This window comes from Pinus tabuliformis, chromosome 8, assembly GCF_031772625.1.
Source record: "Pinus tabuliformis cultivar Carrire ecotype Pingquan chromosome 8, CPIR1, whole genome shotgun sequence".
Taxonomy (NCBI): Eukaryota; Viridiplantae; Streptophyta; class Pinopsida; order Pinales; family Pinaceae; genus Pinus; species Pinus tabuliformis.
In genome coordinates this window covers 1,088,373,163-1,088,398,097 of record NC_142294.1, presented here as the reverse complement: position 1 = coordinate 1,088,398,097, position 24,935 = coordinate 1,088,373,163, and the positions used below count along the sequence as shown (strand labels likewise).

The 24,935-nt window shown below is 42.0% G+C and overlaps 1 protein-coding gene across 3 annotated transcripts in view; it reads left to right on the top strand.

Annotated features, from left to right (window-relative positions):
* The window catches only part of LOC149239139 (uncharacterized), a 211,938-nt gene that overhangs the window by 135,973 nt on the left and 51,030 nt on the right, over positions 1-24,935 (top strand). For all 3 annotated transcript variants that reach the window (XM_089373321.1, XM_089373322.1, XM_089373320.1), the window contains exon 14: positions 14,675-14,791. In XM_089373321.1, coding sequence (XP_089229447.1) covers positions 14,675-14,791 — 117 coding nt within the window. The remainder of the gene's footprint in view (positions 1-14,674; positions 14,792-24,935) is intronic.

Below are 24,935 nucleotides of genomic sequence, written 5' to 3'. Positions count from 1 at the left end.
GGTTGCCTCTGCGCTGCCTTTGCACAGTGTCTGTGTCAGCCCAACGTCACACTATCTAGGACTTGCGTCACTCTTCCTGGCTAATCGATTTTCTTTGAGATTCAGACTTCTGCTCTCCTGGTCTCACACCCCTTCTTCCAGCTACAAAAATCGAACCCTCCAGCAAATTTCAGACTCACTCAAGGCTTCTACGCTGCCTCTGCGTCACCATACGCTGCCTCTGCATGGCCCTGCGTAGGTCTGCGTCAGCCTCTTTTGGCTCAGCGCTGCCTCTCCCAGATCTCTCTCTGCCTCCTCTGCTGAGTATTTCCAGATCAGGAGAAATCTCCAACCAGAACTATCCCTGCCCCTCATTATAAAAGCTCACTTCGAATTTCTCACTTGCAGCTAGTCTGCTTCAGAAATTGGATCTTCTGAACTCAATATGTGTGTTCTCCAAGTGCCCATCAAGCCTTCTCTTATAATCCTCTCGTTAATCAATGAACGACCTAGATTAGATTCTAATCAATAGCTAGGATCGTATTGATTTGATCTACGCCTTTTTCTAGAAGTTTCACCCACAGTTTAGATTAATACTCTTTAATTATTTTAATTTCCTAAGTTTAGACTTAGGGTCCCATTAAAAATAATTATTTATTTTAATAAAACTGTCTCCGGGTGAAATTTCCCAAAACGATTTATGGGTATTGGATAATACATCTGTCTAAGCCTCCCTGCAAAATTTGAGACGTAGAGCACATCTGATGCTACTAGAAATCAACAAAAAACACCACTGAAAAATTCTGAATTTTAAGCTCTAAAAGATGTGAAGAGTCTCTGTAATAGGAAGGGCTCGACCTTCAGTAAAGACGCCTCCTGCAAAACCACAAAGTTAGCCTCCAAATAAACATCACACCATAGATAAAAATGCTCATGGCCTAGAGGAAAAATAGGCTTCAGATCCTCTCGGCTACCTCTGAAAAATTGATCCAAACTTTAGCTTCATGTTTATTAAAATGTTGAGGGAAATTTCTTTAGGGTTTCAAGGCTTGAAGCCTTTCAAGAATTATTTGCAGTTAATTAATATTTTTCAGACCCAAGGCCTCTTCCAAAAGAGACTTTCATCCCTGCCAAAATCACAAGTTATTAAACAATAAAATTTTATGCAAAATTATTATGTGAAACACTTCCCAAATGACTTGATTTCTCTGTAAAACGACAAAGGGTTAGCTGAAAAATTGATACAAGAAGGACTATACCCTTCTAGGCTTGCGGCCTAGGGAAAATAGTCTCAAAAATCCCTGCGGCTTTATAAAAAAAATTTGCAATTTATCAAGGCTATCATATGACAATTTGTCTCCAATTTTTTTTGTGAAAAGCCTTTCAAACAAATTTGTATATCTCTGCAAACAAGGGTTAGTAAAATCAATAAAAATAAGCTTTTAAAACCCTGTGGTTATGAATAAAAGACCTCAATTTTTTTTTAAAACGCTCACAATTTCTTTCCAAGATCTGCAAAATTAAATCACTGTCAAGCAACCTCAAAAATTTTGTATGCCTCAAATCTTCAAAAAGTAAATTCTTCAGCAAAGAAAATCCTAGGAAGGCTTGCGGCTAAGAGAAGCTATAAATATGTTTGCGGCTTTCAAAATTTCCAGTGAAAATGAATAACCCCAGCCGCAGAGAAGAGAGAGGGTTTATCTTCAAAAATTAAACTTGTCCTCTCCTATTTTGAAACTAGATCAATCTGCAAACAAATTTTTAGAAAAAAATTGAATTCTAACCCTCAGATCTGCAAATAAAACCCAACAAAATATATGTACAAGATGAATGTAAATATATACAATGGCTAGATCTATTTATAAGAGAGAGTCTATTTACAAATATACAGTAGCTAGCCTGAGGGAATATGAGTCCAACTCCATTCGTCAGGTAGCAAAATAGTAGCTCTAGATAGCAGATCTATCCAATTAAACACTTTAATATAGTCACAAGCCAAGGCCAAGAAAACCCCTGCAAAATGTAATCGTTAGATAAGTCTTTGACCCACAAACTATGGGTTCTTCAGTGCTATGTCTTGGGAGCTGGCTGGTCCAACCAAAGACTTCCCCTCACACCCAAGATCTGAATATTAGAGAGGTTTCTACACACTCAAGATCGAGTTGTTAGATCAATAGCGGTTAGATAACAAAATAAATCTCAAGATCTAGAGATACCTGCCAGATCAATTGAATTAAAATGTTTCTCTAAACCCAATAACTAATGCAAGATAAATGTGCAAATAGTTAATCCTCAACTGGCTAATGAAATAACAGCTGTTAAGATTTAATTCAGTTGAACATTAAGAACATTATTCAGAAAACATTACCATAAAAACTGAAGAACAACACCATAGCTTTCACCCATAAATTTATTTATTTATTGCTTAGAAAATAAAATGATACATAGAGCTTCCTTAGCCAAGAGCTTGCTTTTTGATCCGAAGATCAAAGTTACTAATGAGGAGCTAAAATCTTCCTTATATATAAAAAATGAGAATTCTAGATCTCTCTCCAAGTGAAAACGGCTAGTTGCACAAATTTGACTTGATCTCGACTAGTTGAATGCTTGACCCATCCCAAAATAATCTCATCCCATGATATGGAGGAGGAAATTCGAATTCCTTTGAAAATGCCTTTGATCTTGGTCCAATTATTATTTTTTTAATCTGTTTTCTTTCTGAATTTTTCTCTTCGAAAAATCCCCATTCACTTAACTACTTTGGTCCACTAATTCGATTTTTCTTGGGAATAAATTCCTTTTGGACCAATCAATTTTTTTGTGGGATTTTTCCATGCTTAAATCAGGGAGATTCTCCAGCTTTTTTCCTTGATTCCTTCCTCGGGAAAGTGCACAACCATTTTTAATTTTTCACTTGGAGAGAATTATAATTTTCTCTTTTTAATTTTCTGACCATTTTCAGGGTAATGTTTTGCCATTTTTTGCTAGAAAATAAAAATAATGACTCTAGAGGGGTTTAAACACATTTTCCAACTTCAAAGTGTGTCTAAAAATAAATTTTAGACGATGAGGTCTAATTATGATTACTCATACCACCTATAACTTCTATAGACAACAAATTTTACATCTTTTACATCAATTTTTACATGAAAATCTTTCTAAAAGGAGAAATTTGACAATTAAAAAATGACATTTAGACATAACCAAATTCTGTGAGACTCAATTCATGATCTAGCATGATAATTTACATGGACTCTATACACTAGGACTCACCTAAGACATCACCATTGAGTCCCAACTCTAGCTTTGGGGTACGCTGAAAAATTCCACTAATTATTTGATGTTTAGGAAAAAAACAAATAATTAGTTGAGGTTAAAAAACTCCTTAGAGTGAAACTGTTTGCTCAAAATTCTTAAGCTTACCTAGGTGTTTTACATGGCTTTATAACCATACTAGAATCATTTTTACAATGGCCCATAGGGTTGCAGAATCTGGATTTACATAACTTTGATAATCTGCTGAAGGATGATGTAATGTTCGAAACTTAAATAAACTGTGTTGCACGGGTACCCGCACCCGAGGGTGGGGTTCTCGAACCCATCCCGGGTTCCCGCACCCAAGTACCGGATTCGGGTACGGGTTCTTCCCAGACGAACCCAGAAGAACCGGGTTCTTCAAAAAAAAAAATTGGGTTCTTTTCCTTTAATGGGTTCTTGGGTTCTTCGGGTGCTTGGGTTCTTCGGGTTCTTCGGGTTGGGTTCTTTGGGTTCTTCGGGTTCTTCATAAAAAAACTATATTAAAAATATAATTAATAATATATAGTTGGATTGAGGTTAAGAACAAAGTGCATACATTTGTTGTAGGAGATAGATCACACCCACAGACAGAGGAGATCTATGCAGAATTGCAGTGACTGACAGGGTTGATGAAGGAAGCAGGGGATGTACCTGATGTGCACTTTATGCTGCATGATAAGAAACAGGAGCAGGTGGTAGTGATCATCACATGATGTGCAATAGGAGTGGTGGGAATCTGCATTGTTTTACAAGAGGAAGAAGCTTATATTTTGTTTGTGCTTTTCAGCAAGTTGTAAAGACCACTGAAGTCTCATCAAAAGCGCAAGAAGTGCATATGTCATAATTGCCACTATTATGCCAAGTTCATAAATGAGGTCACCATGCAGGAAACCGTCCTGAGTGATTTAATCCACTTCATTATTTTCTCAACTCTATTTTTTTGGGATTTATATTGAAGCTTAAGTAAAATAAGTTAGCTGGAAGTGCTATATTATTCTGTTGGTGTCTCTACAAAGGGAGTGGAGGTTTGAGGACTGTTTACTGTTTTCATGTATCATGCCAAAGGCTATATCTCCCTAGGGCATTTCTCAAGGACAAGAGCCCATACAACAAGTTTGAAGTAGCATGGGTATTTTCAAAATTTTTAGGTTGAAGTTACATCAAGATATTCGAGTGAACAAAAGATGTGAGTGGACTGTCGACCTCCTTGGATATATGATTGCAGAGAGCTTGTCTGGGCAGAATAGGGATCGGGCTTCAGTTAGAGACTTTTTTTTTCCTTGGAGCTTCAGGTAATGACTTATAAATAGCAGTAAAGGAATTTTCATAGACACTCTTGTTCTATTTTTGCTCATGATGAGGAGTGTTGAAATTCAAATCTCACATAAATACATATAAGATGTAGATGTATGCACACAAATCGATGCATACACATAGACAGACATTAATGGACATAGAGAGAACAGACATTAATGGACATAGAGAGATGCACACAAGAATTATAGTTTATAGCTGTAATGTATTATTCCATATGTTGGCTTGACAAAAGACGCTTGCCAGCAAGCTGTATAATTGACTTTGTACTGATTTCATGTGTTTCACTTTTGGATGAAAATATGGTGCAACTCTAAATTGAATAAGTTAATTGCATCAAGCAACAGATGTTATGCTTATCTGTATAAAACAATATTTAATATCTTCACTCTTTTTTATGGTAGCTAATACTGGGGACTTGTGTTTGAGGGTCAAACAGGTAACATAACAATTGAGAAAGGTCTGAAATTCTGTTGGATTTGGAAAATAAAATGAAAGATAAGCATAGGAAGAGAAATTGGAAGCATGGAAAAGGATGGACATTATAGCAGTGTGATCAGACAAACAATGATGCCTGCAATGTTAATATGGCAATATAGAGTTAGGGAACAAGTTTGACCTGCAAAACTGTATTTGATAGGATGCTTGCGTGGTATGCGGTTTTGTGGAACTCAATGACAGCAGGATATGCTGACCACAACTGTTGCATGGATGCTTTCCAATTTGTGTCAGAATGCTTTGGTTTGGCATAAATCCAAACCAGGTGATCTTCACTATTATTCTGAAGGCATGTGCCAGACTGCCATCAGATGAAAATGGTAAGCAGGTCCATTTATGCATTATCAGAATGGGTTTGGAAAAAATATACAAATTCAAATTTCATATATATTATTAATTATATTTTTTCAACTTTAATATATTTCATATATATTATTAATTATATTTTTTCAACTTTAATATATTTCATATATATTATTAATTATATATATGAAATATTAATTAATAATATGCATGTTTAAATGATTATCATTAAAGTTTTCTTGTTTAAAATTTAAAGTTGAAAAAATATACAAATTCAAATTTCATATATATTATTAATTATAAATTTATAATTTATAAAATATAATTATTAAAATTTAATATTATTATATTACCCGACGAACCCACGCACCCTGTTTCCAAGTATGTCGTCCCCGTCCCCGTCCCCGTCCCCGCACCCACGTTTCCTGGCAACATAGTAAATAAATAGTGATATGCAAAGAAAAAACGATTTACAACACCAAAATTTTAAACAATCAGCAAATGCTCATAAAAACTTTGGAATTAAGAACCAGTTGAGCCATTTTATTAATCAAAGGAGCAAGTACAATAGTATGGAGGAATTCACCTGGGCATGCCTCAATGGCAAGAGTGACAGAACCCAGGTGATAATACAATGACCTCAAATGTTGGAAATGACTGCTTCTCTAATGCTTTACGCTGCCAAGAAAACTTCACTGCTGCCTGGAAAGGGATTGCAAGAAACTCCTCCTCCGGTGCTCAGAAAATGATAAAACTTAAGCCACAAACTCCTTGGCCAAAACTCACAAAAACCTAGAAATGGTTTGGTCCGATTTGGACTTCCCAAAATCGACCCCCAAAGGCATTATTCAATCCCCAACAATTCTATACTATATGCTACAAAGATATGGCTTAAAACCCCACCTCCGGTGCTTAGAAATTATGAAACTTTATATTTGGGATCCTTGTAAAAACTCAGAAAAACCCAGAAAAGATTTTGGCTAGTTTAGAATTTTGAAATTCGACCCCTTTGAAGCCCAACCTCAGTTGCAACTGCAAAACTCGGCCTAGTGGAAACTGCCTGTAAATCCTCCTGGAAATGTCCCCAAAGTGCTGGGCTGACCCTTGCTATCCAATCCCTGACTTCTCGGGTGAGCTCTTGGCCTAAGACACCTGCTCCTAAGCTCCACAAAAAACTGCTGAGTGGCCTCTGCGCTGTCCCCTAGCCCAGCAATTCGAACAACTGGAATGATGGCTCTGCTCGCTGTAAAACTCAACAAGAATGCTGGTCTATTTCTGCTATCTCAACTCTCTAACTCTCCGGCAAACAATCTGATCTCTGCTGGCCTTTATCTCCCTCTGCGTATTCTATGGCTGCCCAAAAATACGCATTCCCTGCTCTGTGCTAGTTGGTGGTGCTATGTCACTGCCCCAGAACTCCTGAAATCCTTGTAGAACTACCTTTCTAGGGCGGGCACAGATGGTCCCCCGAAGTAGAGGTTGAATCTCCCGTTTGAGAGATTCGTGGCTAAACAGCCAGTTGACTCAGCTAAACAACAGAGTGAACAATCAAGTGATTTTGTTTGCAAGATGTATGAATGAATCCTAAAATGAGAGTTGCTCCCTCCTTATAACTCCTTGGGCCTCCCTTGCCTCATGTGGCCCCCTCCATCCACCTATTCGATTTTCCCTCCAAGCTATTCGAATGCACCAATTCGAATTCCCATGTGGGTGGCCCCCACATTCCACTAGCAACCAAATTAATTCGAATTGCCTCCTAAGTCCCTAAGTCGAAAATGATGGGTTCTCTTCCTTAGCCAAAATTGTGCAAAATTGTGTAGCAGCACCCTGTTACAAATGTGTTTGAGAAGGAACATGACAGTCTCCTTTCCCAAATGTTGCTTGCCCTCAAGCAATCTCAAAACTAGGTGCTCCAATATGTGCTCACCCTCTGAGGTGGCATCCTCATCCGGCAAGTTCTTCCTATGCTCCAAAAATTGTTTGTCCTCAAGCAATGCTTGAACGAGCATCCTCTCTAACTGTTGCTCCCCACTGTCACTGTAACATGTGCCAGGGTCCCAGATGTGCCACTGAATCATCCCTGACCTCAGCACTGTCCTGATATGAAAGAATCCTTCAATACCAAGATCCCAGGCCATCTTGTCCAACATGAAGCTCCCCTCGCTCCACTCACTATCCTGCTCGGTGCAAGTACCAGAAGTCCCTTGCTCCATCAGTGACTTGCTAAAGCCCAATGGAAGATCTGTATGATCTCCCCCTGCAGTTGTCAGTTTATCCCTAAAGGTTATTGAGTTATGAAGAGCTGTGATGCCCCAGTTCCCTGCTAGTCCCAGAGTGGTGCCACCATGCTGACGCTGCGCTACTCTGACTATGTCATACTCCCCATCGTGCACAGACAATATCCTCCTCTCCTGGAACTCGATGGTGGAATACTGAAAGAGGCGAGACACATCCTGCTTGGGCATCTCCATGGCACCAAGGCCTACCCATCCAAATCTAACTTCGAACCTATGCAGGAATAGAGAATGTCTACCTTCCCATATGATGAAACCCTCTGTGAACTCCCATGTGTCGTCCCAAGAGTGAACTATATCACTCTCTGCCACGACTCCTCTCATCACGAGTGATCTATCGATCAACTGAATTCTTGCATCCCATAGGCAGGCCTGTTGTGGCATAGCCCTGACAACTGATGGAATCCCTTTGGCCCTCATCTCTAGTCCCTGCATGCCACCCATGTATAGGTTCCATGCATCATGAACTAATCTGAGGCGTGCTAAACTGTCTGATGCCTGCCACCGTGTAGTATTGATGACCACTAGAAACCACGTGTGCCAAATAGCTACCCCCTGAATGCAGCTAATAGATGGGTATCTGATAAGCGCAATCGACTTAGTGTATGCGGATCCATCCTACTCCTGCCAACCATCGCCACTGGTTCGGCTACCCGCCCCCTAGAGAATGTGTCGATACAATGTCGGGTACCTGCATACATACTGGACAACTATCTCAACCGCACACGGTATCCTTTGCTCATGCATGGTCCAGACATGCCCTGTGGAAAGAGTGAAACATGTCTCCCCTGTGACCAACTCCCTAGGCATATGATCAGTGATGAATGAGATGCCATCCTTGTCGGTGATCACCTCATCCTTCGACTTATGGTTGTCAACTCGCACACCCACTCGATCCCCCCACTGAGAAGTCTCCCCTCTATCACACCAACTGTCATCCAAATATCTTGGGTAAGCTCCTCGTCCCCTGCTTCTCGTGCCCAGAGTGTCAAAGGACAACAACCAGATCGCTCATTCCTGTAAGTGACGTAGAAGAGGGTCAGGAGTGTGAGTCCCCACGGATACCATCAAGTATCGCTCATCTGTGTCCCCATCGATCCTGGGTGAACTACACCCAAAGGTATGCCTGGTATCTCCGTCCATGGGTGTCCCTGCAGGCAATACTCCAAGACCTCGTCGTGCAGCACCATACGCCTCTGCATGCCACCGATCATCCCAGTACTCCTAGACATGCTACTGTACACTGCGGCCTACCCCTGTACACTGTTGGATACCCTCGGTTGTAGCTATGCCATCCTGTACCGTCCTGCTTCCTACCTGTGTCACTGCACCTGTCACTCCCCGCATGTACTCACTGCGATGTGAGGCACTCCCACTCCGCAATGCAGTCCAACACACTACAACACACCACCATGCATCTCCATGCCCACCTGTAGACCACTGCTCAACGCTAGATGCTCCCACACATCCCTGGATATGATGGCCTAGAGCTATGTCTCTACGTGTCAGGCCACACCCGATCAATATCATCACCTCCACCATCGCATCATTATCCCCGCCGATGAATGGATCTTCCCTCCAAATCCCCCCTGAGGGATCCGAGAAGTGACTCTCCCTATGTGTCAGCAGTGATGCCACCACTGCTATGCTCCTCTGTGTCCTTTGTGCCCACACAAAATTAAAGAGCCCCTAACTCCATGCAAGGCACCGTCTGGTGGTCTGCCAATGCCACCTCCTCTGACAAATTCCTGCCAGAGTATGCTGATCACCCAGTGATCCTGTGTACAAATGCCATACCAAGAAAACCAAAAGAGTCTGTCCATAAACTGGTAGGCCATTGGTGCTAATCGAGACTCCCCTAGCGAATGTGCATGCTCAATTGCTAGGTCAACTCCACCATCCCGGTTGTAGTCAACCGACATACATGGGAAATGATAGGTAGTCCCTCTCGAATCCCAATGTCAGTCGCGGCTTCCAGCATCCCCAGTGCCTCGAAACTCTTGCTGAGCTCCACCTGGGTCCACTACCATCTCCATAGTCCACTCCACCGAGTACCAACTCAGAATCTCTCGCCACCCAACCCCAAGAGAGGGATCGAATGCACGAACTCTTGCACATAGAACAACCCCAGCATGCGGGTGTTGCATCGTGTGCAATTCAGGTCGTCTCATCTCTCTATCCTGGTTAATACATAAAATCTGACTAGGCAGCTTTGTCTCCCTATGTCCAATGGGCCAAGGTAACCTAACAGTGCTGCCAGCCTCGTCTATGTATGCCTGAAGAGGGCTACTCTCACGCTCCAACGTGCACTCTAGCTGCACCAGTAGGGAATCCAACTGCTCCCCAACGTGAGTCAATTTGGCCGTGGACTCGGCACAAACCACTCTCATGCCCTCCAGCTCCTCGTTCTGCTGCAGAATCGCCTCTTGCACTAACACGACCTTCCTTTTTAATGCTAGAAGGTCGGCCTAAAACTGATGGAACTGTCGTGGGCATCTATCACTTGTAAACTCAGTCATGGCTCCAGAATCTAGATACCTCAGCAACTATTGGCATCTCGTCTAGGGATGGCACCCCGTCAACAAACGGCTCTATGCGAGTAGTCTCTATCCTCTCCACCAGGGTGTCAACTGGGGCTATCAAAGAGTTCTCTAATAAAGGTGACGCCTGCGCCACACTGGGTATATCGATGTGCTCCTCACCATCCAGTGGACTCTCAGCATCATGCTCAACCTCCTCCTCAGGCTCCTAATATCTAAAGCCAGGTCTTCACCAACAAAAACGCCCCCTGGTCTCACCCTCTAACCGTCTTTGTCCTGTCTGCTCCTTTTTAGGAGATCTGGTGCCCTGATCTAGTCGACTTACCCCACACGATGTAGATGGTTACATGCTCACGACCTGCTCACCTCTAACATCTTTGTTATAAGGGTGAAGATGGGTTTGGTCTGTCACCCTCCTCAACTGGGCCAACCTCTCATTGTCCCAATGAATTCTACCCCATAGTTTATGCATACTAGATTTCCCTTGAGCCATGGGTTTGTCTCCGGTTTCACCTGTCACTGTACACTCATACCCAAAGCTTCCATGATCTTCTGGCTAATTTCCCACAGCTGGGCCAAGATCATGCTCTGATACCACTGTTATGTTCCAAACTTAAATAAATAGTGATATGCAAAGAAAAAACGATTTACAATACCAAAATTTTAAACAATCAACAAATGCTCATAAAAACATTGGAATTAAGAACCAACTGAGCCATTTTATTAATCAATGGAGCAAGTACAATAGTATGGAGGAATTCCCCTGGGCTTGCTTCAATGGCAAGCGTGACAGAACCCAGGGGATAATACAATGATCTCAAATGCTGAAAATGATTGCTCCTCTAATGCTCTGCGCTGCCAAGAAAAACTTCACTGCTGCTTAGAAAGGCATTGCAAGAAACTCCTCCTTCGGTGCTCAGAAAATGATGAAACTTCAGCCACAAACTCCTTGGCCAAAACCCACAAAAATTTTGGCCCGATTTGGACTTCCCAAAATCGACCCCCAAAGGCACTATTCAATCCCTAGCAATTCTACACTGGATGATGCAAAGATATGGCTTAAAATCCCACTTCCGGTGCTTAGAAAATTATGAAACTTTATATTTGGGATTTTTGTAGAAAACCCAGAAAAACCCAGAAAGGATTTTCGTTGGTTTAGACTTTTGAAATTCGACTCCCTTGGAGCCCAACCTCAGTTGCAACTGCAAAACTCGGTTTGCTGGAAGCTGCCTGTAAATCCTCCCGGAAATGCCTCCAAAGTGCTGGGCTGACCCTTGCTATCCAATCCCTGACTTACTGGGTGAGCTCTTGGCCTAAGACACCTGCTCCTAAGCTCCATGAAAAACTGTTGAGTGGCCTTTGTGCTGTCTCCTAGCCCAACAATTCGAACTGTTGGAACGCTGGCTCTGCTGGCTGTAAAACTCAGCAAGAATGCTGGTCTATTGCTGCTATCTCAGCTCTCCAACTCTCCGTCAAACAATCTGATCTCTGCTGGCCTCTATCTCTTTCTGCGTATTCTATGGCTGCCCCTACGCACTCACTGCTCTGCGCTGGTTGGTGGTGCTATGTCAGTTCCCTGGAACTCCTGAAATCCTTGTAGAACTGCCTCTCTAGGGCGGGCACGGATGGTCCCCCGAAGTAGAGGTTGAATCTCCTGCTTGAGAGATTCGTGGCTAAACAGTCGGTTGACTCAGCTAAACAACAGAGTGAACAATCAAGTGATTTTCTTTACAAGATGTATGAATGAATCCCAAAATGAGAGTTGCTCCCTCCTTATAACTCCTTGGGCCTCCCTTGCCTCATGTGGGCCCCTCCATCCACCTATTTGACTTTCCCTCCAAGCTATTCGAATGGGCCAATTCGAATTCCCATGTGGATGGCCCCCACATGCCACTAGCAACCAAATTAAGTGGAATTGCCTCCTAAGTCCCTAAGTTGAAAATGATGGGTTCTCTTACTTGGCCAAAATTGTGCAAAATTGTGTAGCAGCACCCTGTTACAAATGTGTTTGAAAAGGGACATGACAGATGATGGTGACTTCTGGATGTCTTCTGCTCAAACATAATGGAATGCTTTGAAAATAAATGTACTCTGCTATAGGGTAGTTGATACTAAGTGGTCAACAGAGACATTACTTAGTTGGTAACTTGGTGGGTAATAGTTGATTGAACTGTGCAGTGACCGAATAGAATTCCTGTAGTTAGTTATAATCTTAATAGCTGTAACTAGTTTTCTTTTGAATGTTGTAGCTGTAGCTTAATTTCTTACCACAGTGGTTAGTTCTATTGCTGTAGCTGTAGTTAATTTCTGCAATAATAGCAGTTAGTTGCTGTAGCTTACATTTATGTGAGTAGCGATTCATTAATTCGAATTGCTGTAATGAATTTTCGTCGCAGTAGATAGTTTACTTCAATTTGCAGAATTTATTTTCTGTAGCTGATTAATTTAGTTTCAGAGTTGTTATCAATAGTTTCCAGGCAGAAGTTTATTTTCTTACTAATTAGTTAGGATTAGATCATAGTATAGCATCTAAAGTTTCCAGTAAAGCCTGTATAAAGAAACTTGTAAGTAATGTATAAAGTCTTTTGTAATTAATTAAGGCTAGCCATTTGAGACTCCAGGAATGCATATATAGTGCACAGTGTTTTTAAAGTTTACAATCCTGGATTGACATTTAAAGTAGGATTCCATCTATACATTGTTAGAGTATGTCACATCCCATGCAACCAAAGGAAACCCTTGCTGACCACCATTTTCGGTGGACAAAAATATTCATATTTGGCCCACCTTCCCCTTGTTGCCATGTGGGAGTGGTTCCTTCAAGTGCTGCAAGTTAATATTCGGTATCAGTAATTTAAGGTTCTTTTAGTTAAACATGGCTTATCTAGCATGTGATTACAGTAGGAAAGCCAATCCAGAATTTTTTGCTTCTATCATTGTTATTCTGATGTTAAGGTGGTGATAAAAGTTAAAACAATTACATAATTAGCACATGTTGTAGCTAAGCTCAAGCAGATTGTAGTTTACTTTGGCTAATAAAATTATTTCTGCATAGTTTGGTAATATTCTTGATGTGAGATCATGAGTATCATGTGCCCCATTCCCTCAGTGGAATTATGGACAAGATATGGTACTTCCTACATGCCTTGAAGATCCTTAAGGCTTATTGAATATGGTAACCAATGGGGCTTGCACACAATATAACAATTCCTCTCTTTGTTAGCTATGTTTCATTTACTGTTACATCTGGCAAGCATGGCAATGAGTTACATAGGCTAATAGTCTGTGGCTACTCGATCGTAGTTGATGAACCAGAAATAGATAGCTGTACCAATATCAGCAGCTAGGTGCCATGTGATTAGCATGGCCCACTGTGACCCACGACGCTATACAATATTATACAAGTCATAGCATCACACTAGGGGTTTTTTCACAGTGGCTTGTGATTTTGTAATTGACATGCATACAATAATGAATATCAGGCACCCACATGTAATTAGAAATAAGGCAATGTATTCATCATAACACTGTAGAAAGACAAGTGACTTTCGTCCCAAAAATAACTCTTCTGTACAAGATATTACTAGGAAACTACATCTACGTGGTCAATCACATTAAAGTGTGTCAAAATGCCCAAATTTTCAAACTAGCGTTTGTTACTTTCTTTTTTGCTGAGATTGTTACAATCCAGGAGATCAAAACCTCGAAAATCTCCCATTTTGCAGATTTATAGACTTGTGTGCAAGCCATAGTGGTTTGTATGAAGGCCTTTGATCTTCTGGGAATAGAAAATGGAGAATAGATACCGTAAACTGCAGATTATCCTCTCCAAGCCTAGTCCCTATGCTATTAGTTTGGTCGCTTCCTCATCTTGCCTAAATCCAGGAAAAATGATGCTCAAAAATTAAAAAGGTGATCTTTCAATGTGGACAACAGGGCCAAATAGGTCCCAACTGTCATCCAGTCAAATCTTCCTCCTAAATGCAAAAATAGGTGCAAATCTAAAATGATAGAATGAGAAGAATAGGGTATATATATCATAGTATTTTGTTGCACCTTAGGCTCTCTCCAGTCAACATGCATGTGAGAATCCAATGCCCCTCCGTCAGAACACCTGTTAACATACTTCCCAATTTTAACACTTTGACCATGTAGTGTTTAGTAGTCTTTGTTGGCGTCTAGAACATCTTGCTATTAATTGAGAATACTTTCCTGAGGCTAAGTTGTTTTCTTTGGAGTCTGATCATCATCAAAAGCCTAGTTAATGAACTCAAAGACCACAAAAGACACTGAGGATTTTTGGATGGTTTTTGTATGGATAAATACTTGGATTGTAATGTCTCTAGTTATGTCTTCATGATACCACTATGTGAACGTCAAAATACATTAGTTTATAATTAACGCAACATACTTTGCATTGATTGTGTACTTAATGAGTTTGCTGGACAGGTATCGCCAATATGGGCTTTGGGACAGATATGCAGATATATATCCTGATGGTGATCTAGTGTATACTGTTGGAGTCAGTGACTACAAAAAGGATTGGTTTTTTGCTCATGTTACCAGGTACTGTCGTTTATCTTTCTCTGCAATATGAAAATACCATATATAGGATGAGATCCTGTTGAAGGCTGTTATAATTTAAACAGATTTTCCTTTTATCTATTGAAAAACCACAAAGAAGAGCATGAAGATTCCCAATCAAGTGAGAAGCTATAAAATCATAAATAGGTTCTGTAAGCACACAGTGTGACCTTTGATAGGTCTTCAAGGATATTTATTCTTTAACTATTAGAATACAGTGACTTATTATATTAAGACAAGAACAGTTGATTGAATTCTAAATCTGTTTCAGTATGATTTTTAAATGTTGGATATGATGAGAACCTCAGTTTCCCTTGAAGGCCAAATTAGAAGAATTGTATCAAAATAAAATTTTATTATTTGTAAAGCAACTCTAATTGTAATTTAATTATGCAATCTAGGTTTAGGATCAAGCATTGCTTTGCTCTCAGATAAGTTAGTTTTTGTAGCATCGATGTGTTCTAGCCACAGAATTTGGTGGAGAGGCTAAAATACATGAGATCTCGAAAACCCAGAAATTGTTTCTAGAAAATTGGAAATTCCGCCTAGAAATGACTTAATTAGATTATTAACCAATTTTTAAATATTTCTCAAGTCTAAACTTAGGGAATATGGTTAATTAATCAGTATTAATTAAATCAAGGTGAAAATCATCTAGAAACTCACATGGATCGATCTAGAGATGATCCTAACCATTGATTAAGTTTTAATCTTGGCCGTTGGTCCTCCAACAGAGGATTATAAGAGGAGATCGATGTGGTGATGGAGAGATCACTCGAGACACTTGAGCAGTTCGATTTCTTGTCAGATCGATTTCCAGAGTAGCAGCAGTCAGTTGCTAGAGAGAACTAGATATCGAAGCAGTGAGTGAGGGGTAGAGACAGTGAGGTTGGAGGAAGTATTCAAAATCCAGTGAGTGCATTTGCAGAGAGGTAGAAGAGCCACACAGAAGTTGATGCAGGGGCAGTGCAACAGCTTCAAGAGGCAAGTTCGATTTGCTGAGAGGGAAAGATGTCTTCAGGTCCAAAGGTCGGGAAGGAGTCCCAGAGTGTCAAAGAAGCATATTTCCAGCCAAAAGAGGGTAGAACGACTTCATCAAAGACCAGTTAGAGGCTTGACGTCAAGCAGGCTGCGCAGAGGCTGACGTAGAGGGTCAGAGTGCCGAGTTTCTGAAGGCAAGTTGTGTCGGGGATTTCCTATGCGGTGAGGAAATTCCTCACTAGATTTTTACCAGTAATTTTCTCTGTAGGATTGCCAGATTTCGGCATCCAATTGTACTCATAGTTTTTCGCTGCTGCATAATAACAAAACTCTCAGCTGCTGCACCAATTTTGCCAAGTTGGGTTTTTCGGGGACTTTCGTCGAAAAATAATTGTGTTAATTTTATGTGTGTGTGCTAGCATTTCTCAACTTCTAGTTTTTTATTTTTCTGCAAAATTTTTATTTGTGAAGGTTGCATTGTGTTTATTTTGATATTTGTTGTAGTAGATAAATTGTTAATTAATTAAGAATGAGGAGAAATAATACCAGTTGTTGCAAGAGGGTTCCATTTTGGAATTTTCACATGGTATCAGAGCGCAGTTGATCAGCTGGAGAGCTCAGAAATGAAGGAAAGGAATTTCGCTGCTCAGCAAGGGCAGCGGATCGAAATTCCCAAGGGCAATGCAATATTTTTCCAAGAGGCCGAGTTGCTTAAGGCAAGTTCAATTTTCTGAGAGGAGCAAAAAAATTCGATCCTTCCAGATCGAGTGATTCCAGAGGCAGAGGGAGCAACTCAGTGCTTTCTTTGGGCAGATCTCTAGTTGGACGCAGGGGTATTGCAGTAGTATGCTGAAGTAGATCTAGTGTTGGGTTGGAAGAGAGAGGAGCTCACACAGAGGGAAATATTTTCCTCAGGGAACTTCTAGTCTCAAGAAGTTCGATTTTCCTTGCAGATTGGCAGTAGTTTTGAGCAGATCTTCTCACTCCATAAGGGAGTGCAAGTAGCAGAGCAACAATCGAGCAGACGGAAAGAGGACGTTTTCGACAATTTATTGAGATGGCCATTGCTGGACTTCGTTACCAGGACAGGTTGGATGGAGCTTCCAACTACGTCATCTGGAAGGAAAGGAAGTCCTTCCTTCTAGATGAATATGGCCTGAAAGCCTACATTGATGTTGTAGTGCCAGTTCCCACAGATGCAGATCAGTAGAAAGAATACAAGAAGGAAATGGCGTGGGCGAAGCGATTGATCCTAGATGGAGTCAGGGATCATGTTATCTCACATATAGCTGGCAAAGATACTGCCAAGCAAATGTGGGATGCTCTCCATGTTGTACCAGGGTACCTCCGAGCAACGAAAGATGTACCTAGAGGAGAAGATGAGATTCATCCGGATGAGGAAAGGGGAAGGCATAGACCCCTTCCTTACCAGGCTTCAGGAGGTCCAAGACCAGCTGTCAGCTGTTGGGGCAACGCCTCAACCCACGGAGCTGGTGCGATTGAAACTCAATAGTCTCTCAGAGGATTGGCAGGTCTTTATCCAAAGCAATTGGGCAGAGATAGGCTACCAGACTAGGATAAAATGTGGGTCGATTTGCAGCAGGAGGAGTTGAGACTAGCTCTTTTAAAGAGCTCCATCAGTGACAGCAGCGACAGATTAAAGATGGTGAAGGAGGGGGAGAATGTGGCCCTTGCATCAAAGCGTCCCAGTCAAGGACAAGGGGAACAAAGGAAGAAGAAGGACCTGTCAAAGGTCAAGTGCTTCAGGTGTGGTGAGTTCGGTCACTACAGTACCTAGAGTCCTCTCGGGAAGAAAGACAAGGAGGAGAAGAAAGACCAACAAGCAGCTTTAGTAGAGATCGATAGGCTTTCCTCTAGGCTGGAGGAAGACTTTGCTATGTTTGTCGATATACCTCTAGGAGTGAGGTGGGGTGACTTGGTGTTGTAGCCCCGAGCGCTACATATGGGCGGGATCCTTGAGGAGTCCACCTCATGGATCATTACCTGGCTATGGGGGCCCAGAGTATTCAGTAGCAGGATAGATCAGTGGTAGTTGTTGTAGTCAGAGATCGAGTGACAGTTGTAGAGACTAGTTCCAATCATAAGCTGGGGAGCGCAGTGCAGAGTTGGCAGTAGTGCAGTTGGCACAGTGCAGAGTTAGCAGCAACGCAAATTCTTCAGTGACAGTGCAAACGCTAGTAGTAGTCAGAGACTCAGGAGACAGATTCATCATACTGATTACAGTTGATTTAGTATTTTGGATGCTTTTCAGTTGCAGTTGCAGCTGCAGCAACAACAAATGAGAGCGAGTTGCAGTGCAGATGCAGTGTTGGCCGCAGTAAAACAGGGTAAGTAGAAGCACAAATGCAGCGTATATCAGAGTTGCACAGTGGTTGGTGGGCTACAACAGCCAGATATCAACAACATGAAAGGAGATGATGCAGAGACAGGGTGTTGTGGCAGGATGTGCAGCACTAGAACACATTCCTCGCTATGAAGGAGTGTTAGTTTTTGTAGCGCTGGATGTGTTCTAGCCATGAAATTTGGTGGAGAGACCAAAGTACATGAGATCTCCAAAACCCAGAAATTGTTTCTGGAAATTTCGCGTAGAAATGACTTAATTAGATTATTAATCAGTTTTTAAATATTTCCTAAGTCTAAACTTAGGGAATATGGTTAATTAATCAATATTAATTAAATCAAGGCGAGAATCATCTAGAAACACACATGGATCGATCCAGAGATGATCGTAGCCATTGATTAAGTTTTAATCTTGGTCGTTGGTGCTCCAACAGAGGATTATAAGAGGAGATCGATGTCGCGATGAAGAGATCACTCGAGGCACTCAAGCAGTTTGATTTCTTGTCAGATCGATTTCCAAAGTAGCAACAGTCAGTTGTCGGAGAGAGCTAGAGATCGAAGTAGTGAGTGAGGTGAAGAGATAGTGAGGTTGGAGGAAGTATTCGAAATCCAATGAGCGCATTTGCAGAGAGGCAAAAGAGCCACAGAGAAGTTGACACAGGGGCAGTGCAACAACTTCTAGAGGCAAGTTCGATTTGCTAAGAGGGAAAGACAACTTCAGGTCCAGATGTAATGTTCGAAACTTGGATAAACAGTGACATATAAAGCAAAATCGATTTACAACACATAATTTTGAAAAATTCAACAAATACTCATAAAAACTCCAGAAGTAAGAACCATCTAAGCCATTTTATTAATGCAGTGGAGCAAGTACAATAGTACCGAGAAATGCACTTGGGCTTGCCTCAATGGAAAGCGTGACATAACCTAGGTGGTAAGACAATGATCTCAAATGATGATAATGGCTGCTCCTCTAATGCTCTGTGCTGCCCAGAAAACTACACTGCTGACTGGAAATGAACTGCTAGAAACCCCACCTCCGGTGCTTAGAAAATGCTGCAAAATTAACCCCAAGCTCTTTGACCAAAACCCTAAAAAACCCAGAGAGGGTTTGGTCTGATTCCAACCTCCCAAAATCGACCTCCTAGAGGCCCTACGCCCTCCAAGATCGTTGAAGCCCATGGCTTGCAAAGATACCAACAAAATCCTCCTCCAAGGCTCCAGAAAAGTAGCAATCTCCTCCACAAGTGGTTCCCTTAACTCTCCCGACAAAGATCGACCTCAATAACTGAGAATCCACCTCCCACGTGTGCACAATATGCTTCCTCTGCGCTGGCCCAGGAAGTGCGAAAGTGACATTGAATAGGAGCTCTCCTCTAGCTCCAAAACTCACCAAAATGGTAGCCAAACACAGATGCCTCCTTGTTGTAGATCAAGATATCGTCAAAGAATACGAGCACAAATCTCCTTAGTTGACCTCTAAACACATGGTTCATGCATGACTGAAAGGTAGGAGGTGCATTGGTTAACCCAAAGGGCATGACCAAGAACTTGAAATGCCCATAATGACATCTGAAAGCTGTCTTCGGGATATCCTGATCCCTCACCCAAATCTGATGATACCCAGACCACAAATCTATCTTAGAGAAGTATTTGGCTCCTCTAAGCTCATCCATCAACTCATCAATACGCGGAATGGGATATCGATTCTTCAATGTCTTCTTGTTGAGTGCCCTGTAGTCAATGCACATGCGTAGAGTTCCATCCTTCTTCTTCACTAGCACGACCGAAGAAGTGAATGGACTGGAACTTGGTTTGATGTGGCCCAACGCCAATAGCTCCCTGATGTTCTTCTCAATCTCATCCTTATAGGCTTTGGGATGCCTATAGGGTGTAGTACTGACTGCCTGCATACCAGGCTCCAACTCTATGGTGTGCTCAAACCCCCTCTCAGGCGGTTTCCCTAGTGGTATATCTCCAAAAACTACCGGATATCTGTCCAGTATACCTGTATGTCTGGATGTGGCGGCTTGGTCTGTCCCCTAGCCTCTAAAATCCTTAGCTCTATTGCTCATGTTGTGTCCCCATGCCTCAAATCGGCCTCCATCCTATGGGCTGAGACTGTCTATGGAGGATATGAATGCATGCCTCAAAGAAATACTAGTTTACCATCCGACACGATAAATTTCATCTTTAGTTTCCTCCAGTCGGTGGTAACTTGGCCAAGGGAATACAACCATTGGACACCCACCACCACATTGGTGTCTGGTATGTCCACCACGAAGAAATGGTCTATCATCGAATAGTTCCCCATGGTCACCGTTAAAGGGGGACATATAGAGTGCACTGCATAATTCTGTCCCCTGGTACTAGAACTGAAAACGCCTCAAACTATGCAGTGGTGATGCCTCTCCTCTGGACCATCTGAGCATCAATATAATTGTGGGTGACCCCACTATCTACTATGAATGAGACACACTGCCCCTGCCCTGTGCCTCTGATCCTCATGGTCAAAAATTTGGGAACGCCACATAAAGAGGCTAGGACTCCCCCAGATGGTGCAAAAGATGCTCCCGCATGTGGTGGTGGTGATGGTGGTCCCCTCTCTACTGGACCCTCGCTGTCTCCCCCACCATACTCCAACTCCACCTCATCCTCCTGATCGTTGTTCGAGAGGACTTTGATATAATGGGCCTTGCCTGCAGTGCACCAATAGCCCAGTGCCCATGGCTCTCGACATGTAAAACACAACTTCCTCCTCCTGAGATCTCTCATGGTTTCATCGTCCAACTGCCCACGCATTTGGGCTGCTTTCTGTGTTGGGGGTGGTCTAGTGTCACTCCCCTTTTGAGGGTAAGGAGTGCGTGGTGGAAAGGGTGCTCGAGTCTTGGGGATGGCCCCCTACAAGTCTCTTGTACAAGTCACGACCTATAGTAGAGTAGAGGGTCTACGTGACTTCACCAGTCCATGCAATGGCTCCATCAGCCCCTCTACAAATGTGTATACTTGCCTAGTATCTGACAAATTTGGTACCATGACCGAGACCCTCAGGAACTCCAAAATATAATGCTCTGGATGTCCTGTTTGCCTGAGTTGGGTCAACTCCCTGAAGTGAGCCTCTAGATCCCTTCGATCAAAATGCTCCACTACTCTCTGTGTGAAATCCTCATAAGATATCATGTTGGCATGCCCTAGAGTGGACAAGCCTTGAAACCACTAGTTATGTGCCTCCCTCTCCAAATGCAAAGTGGCCATTTTAATGGCCTCTACCTCCGTCATCCTACTGAGCTGGAAGTAGGTGTCCAACTTCTCCACCCAAGCGCAAGTTGTGCCCTTGGTAGTGCCATCGTACGTGGGGAAGTACATCTTCCCAGTGGTGCGCTACAACTCATAGCTCTATGTGCCATGGCCTCCATAGCTCCTCCCCTTCTCATTCTCCTTGAGCTGGCAATAATCTCTGAAAGATAGTGCTTCTCTGAAGTTTCTCCCATGGACTGCCTCTCCCTGAAATCCTCTCCCATAGGCGTTTGATCATTAACTCCCCCTAGTTCACTCAGTGCCAAAGGTAGCATGGCTCTAGTTGACCCACTAGAGGATGGTGGTTGTGCAGTAGGTGAAGTGTGGTCAAACTGTTGAGAGGCTCCCGAAGTCTCTACAAATAGAAAATCTCGGTGAGTGTTCTATTCTCGGTTCTGCATTTTGATCTCATCTAACATTTCCTTCTGCCCTTTTGCGAAATCATTCAGAGCCTTCAAGAGACTGTCAAAGGCCACCTCCTCTCTGTTCTTGGGCTCCCCCATATCCTCTACTATCACTGCCTTCCCACGGTCCTCAGTGTCTGGAGTGATCTCTAGCTCCCTCTCCCTGCTCTGGTACCTTTGCCTCCTATAGGTAATATTCTGTCTGTCCTCCTCACTCATAGGAAAGTTCCCCACAGCCGAGCCAAGATTTGAGCTCCAATACCACTGTAATGTCCCAAAAATTTTCACCACAAAAATTTCAAAGCAATTAGAATACACCCATAACAATCAGAAATATGGAAGCATGTTGAGCCATTTTATTATAAGCTGGTGCAAGAATACAAAATATGGAAGGAATGCACCTAGGCTTGCCTCAAAGGCAAGCGGAGCAAAGCCCAGGTGAAGCAATGACAATCTGGAGCTACAATCTGCTGTCCAACTACTGCAATGCATAGTCCCCAGCAATTCTGCACTGTCTGCTGCAAAGATATGGTTGAAAACCCCACCTCCGTTGCTTAGAAAATTCTGCAAAATTATTTCTAGGCTCCTCAAGCAAACCTCACAAAAACCCATAAATGGTTTGGTTTGGTTTTCACCTTCCAAAATTGACCCCCAAAAAGCCCTACGCCCTCCAGAACTGCTGAAGCACACTGTCTGTGAATACACCAGCAAAATCCTCCCCAAGCACTCCGGAAAGGTAGAAATCATCTCCACTAATACTTCCCTTATTTCTCCCAGCGAGGAACAACTCCAATGGTTGAGTCCCCACCACTTACGTGTGTCCAGTCTCTTCCTTCTGCACTGGTCCCAGGAACTATGAAATCCTCACTGAAGAAAGCGACCACCTTCAGCCCAAAAAATCACCCAAATCAACAACAAATCACCAAAGCTTATTTCTCGGAATTTCTCCTAACAATAGCTCCTCTGAAGAATGCAAAGGACCTCAACTCGATTTCCCCACTGCGTCCTCCAGGAATACGCACCACCGGAAAAACTCTGAATACAAATGCTGGAAATCACATTGAAAATCACCTCCGGAAGATTATGGATGAACCTCTCTAGGGTGGCACTCGAAGTCCCTCGAAGAAAGGGTGAGTTCTTTGCCCGTAAAACTCGTGCTAAACAACAAGTGAGCCGGCTAAGCAGCTTGAGCAACTAAGAAGAAATTCGATATCCCAAATATGTCAAATGAAGAGTGTTGCCTCCCTTTTATAGTTTTCATGGAGCCCTTTTCCTTCCTTTTTCCTTCCTTTGTGGGTCCCTCACTAAGCCTTTGATTTTCCCTCTCATGTATTTCGAACCATTGGCTTAGGAAGTGTGTATTTCCTTGTGTGGGTGGCCCCACATGCTACTAACAAAATTCAAAGTAACTTACTTCTAACTCCTAAGTCTTCTAATAAGAATCAAATGGGCATTGTCTCCTCCAAAATTGGCCCCAAAATGTAGAAATTAATCCTGTTACAAAATAATTTAGGAAGGGACATTACAATCTCCTTCTACGCTTATGTGACAACAAAAAAACCCGAAAACATACCCAAGAAAATGAAGCTAAGAGCTTTGCTTTTCTTCCTTCTACCCTTGCTGATGATTAGGCTTCCATTTCCCCTTCTCGCACTTCCTCCACCGCAAACCATAACTGAATGCTTCACCGAAAATCTCATTGAAATTTTGTCTCTGAAATAGGGCCGAGCTGCCCTATTTATAGTTGTTGCCCATGCTTAATTAGCCGACATGACATGTGGTGAACCGACGTGTCCTTTTATGAAGATATTATTATCCTTTGAAGCCGACTTGTAGGAGGAGACTTTGCTTGGTCTTGGAGGGCTATTTATACTTATCTAATGACTCATACAAAATGTAACATGCCCAAGAAGGGTCCTTCATACATGACATTGACTCTCTTTGACTTTATGACCAATCCTAAAGGCTCACAATGGGAGCCATCACTAAAAATAAAATTCCTTGCTCATGAAACCCATGAGACAAGCATTACAAAAATAATTTTATTTTTCTTTACATCAATTACATAAAATCACATTTACATATGTCATTATGAAGACCGAACCTAGTTACATTTTTCAACGTGACTAGCATTGACTTTTGATTATTTAGGGAAATTTGACTAGTGTTGACTTGCTTAAGTTTGACCAGGTTTGATTGGTATTGGGACTTGTATATTTGGCATAGATTTCTAGACAAATTGTTGATTTGTAAACCTTGTTGAAGAATAATTTCTCCTAAAGAAAGGTTGTTGGGTTTTCTCCCATGGTTGGTTTCCTAGGGTAAAAATATTGTCTATTGTGCATGGTTGTCCTTTTATGGTCTTTATTGTTTCCACTACGTTTACTGTTGATATGTTCTGAAGTGTAATTATTCAATGATAGTAGTGGCATAAATATTGGTTGGATATCGTTAGGAAGTAATTATATGGCAAAAAATCATATTCTACTGTACATCTTGTAGAAAATTGAACATTATATCGAAGCATTGTTGAAAGATTAGGCATTGAAGTCATCCTTAAAGACCAATATTCAATAGCTTGATTGGTTTTTGGGTCTCTTGTGAAAATGGCACCAAGTTTCACAATTGAAGAGGAAGTTATTCCAGAGCCAGAGGGACCTGGGGAGAAAAGCCAAGCAGAAGAAGTCGAAGGAATATTTTATTGTCTTCGCTCTTACAGGCACTATTATAGATGGCAACAATGTTTGGTTGGTGGACAGTGGTGCTTCTAGGCACATGATTGGTTTCGAGATTCTCTCTCAAATTTGACAGAGATGGATTCAACATTGCAGGTGGAACATGGATATAATACCAAGTATGTAGTGAAAGGAGTTGGGTTAGTTTTGTTTCAATTAGTGTCTGGAGATTCTCTACGCATGAGAGATGTTTTGTTTGTACCGGAATTGAAGAAGAACCTGCTTTCTATCTCAACAATGGAGGATAGAGGTTATAGAGTGGCATTCATTGATGGTCAGGTTCTTGTATGGCCTAAGGGATTGAGTATAGACTTAGCAAAATTGATTGGTGTTCGAGAGGGAGGACTA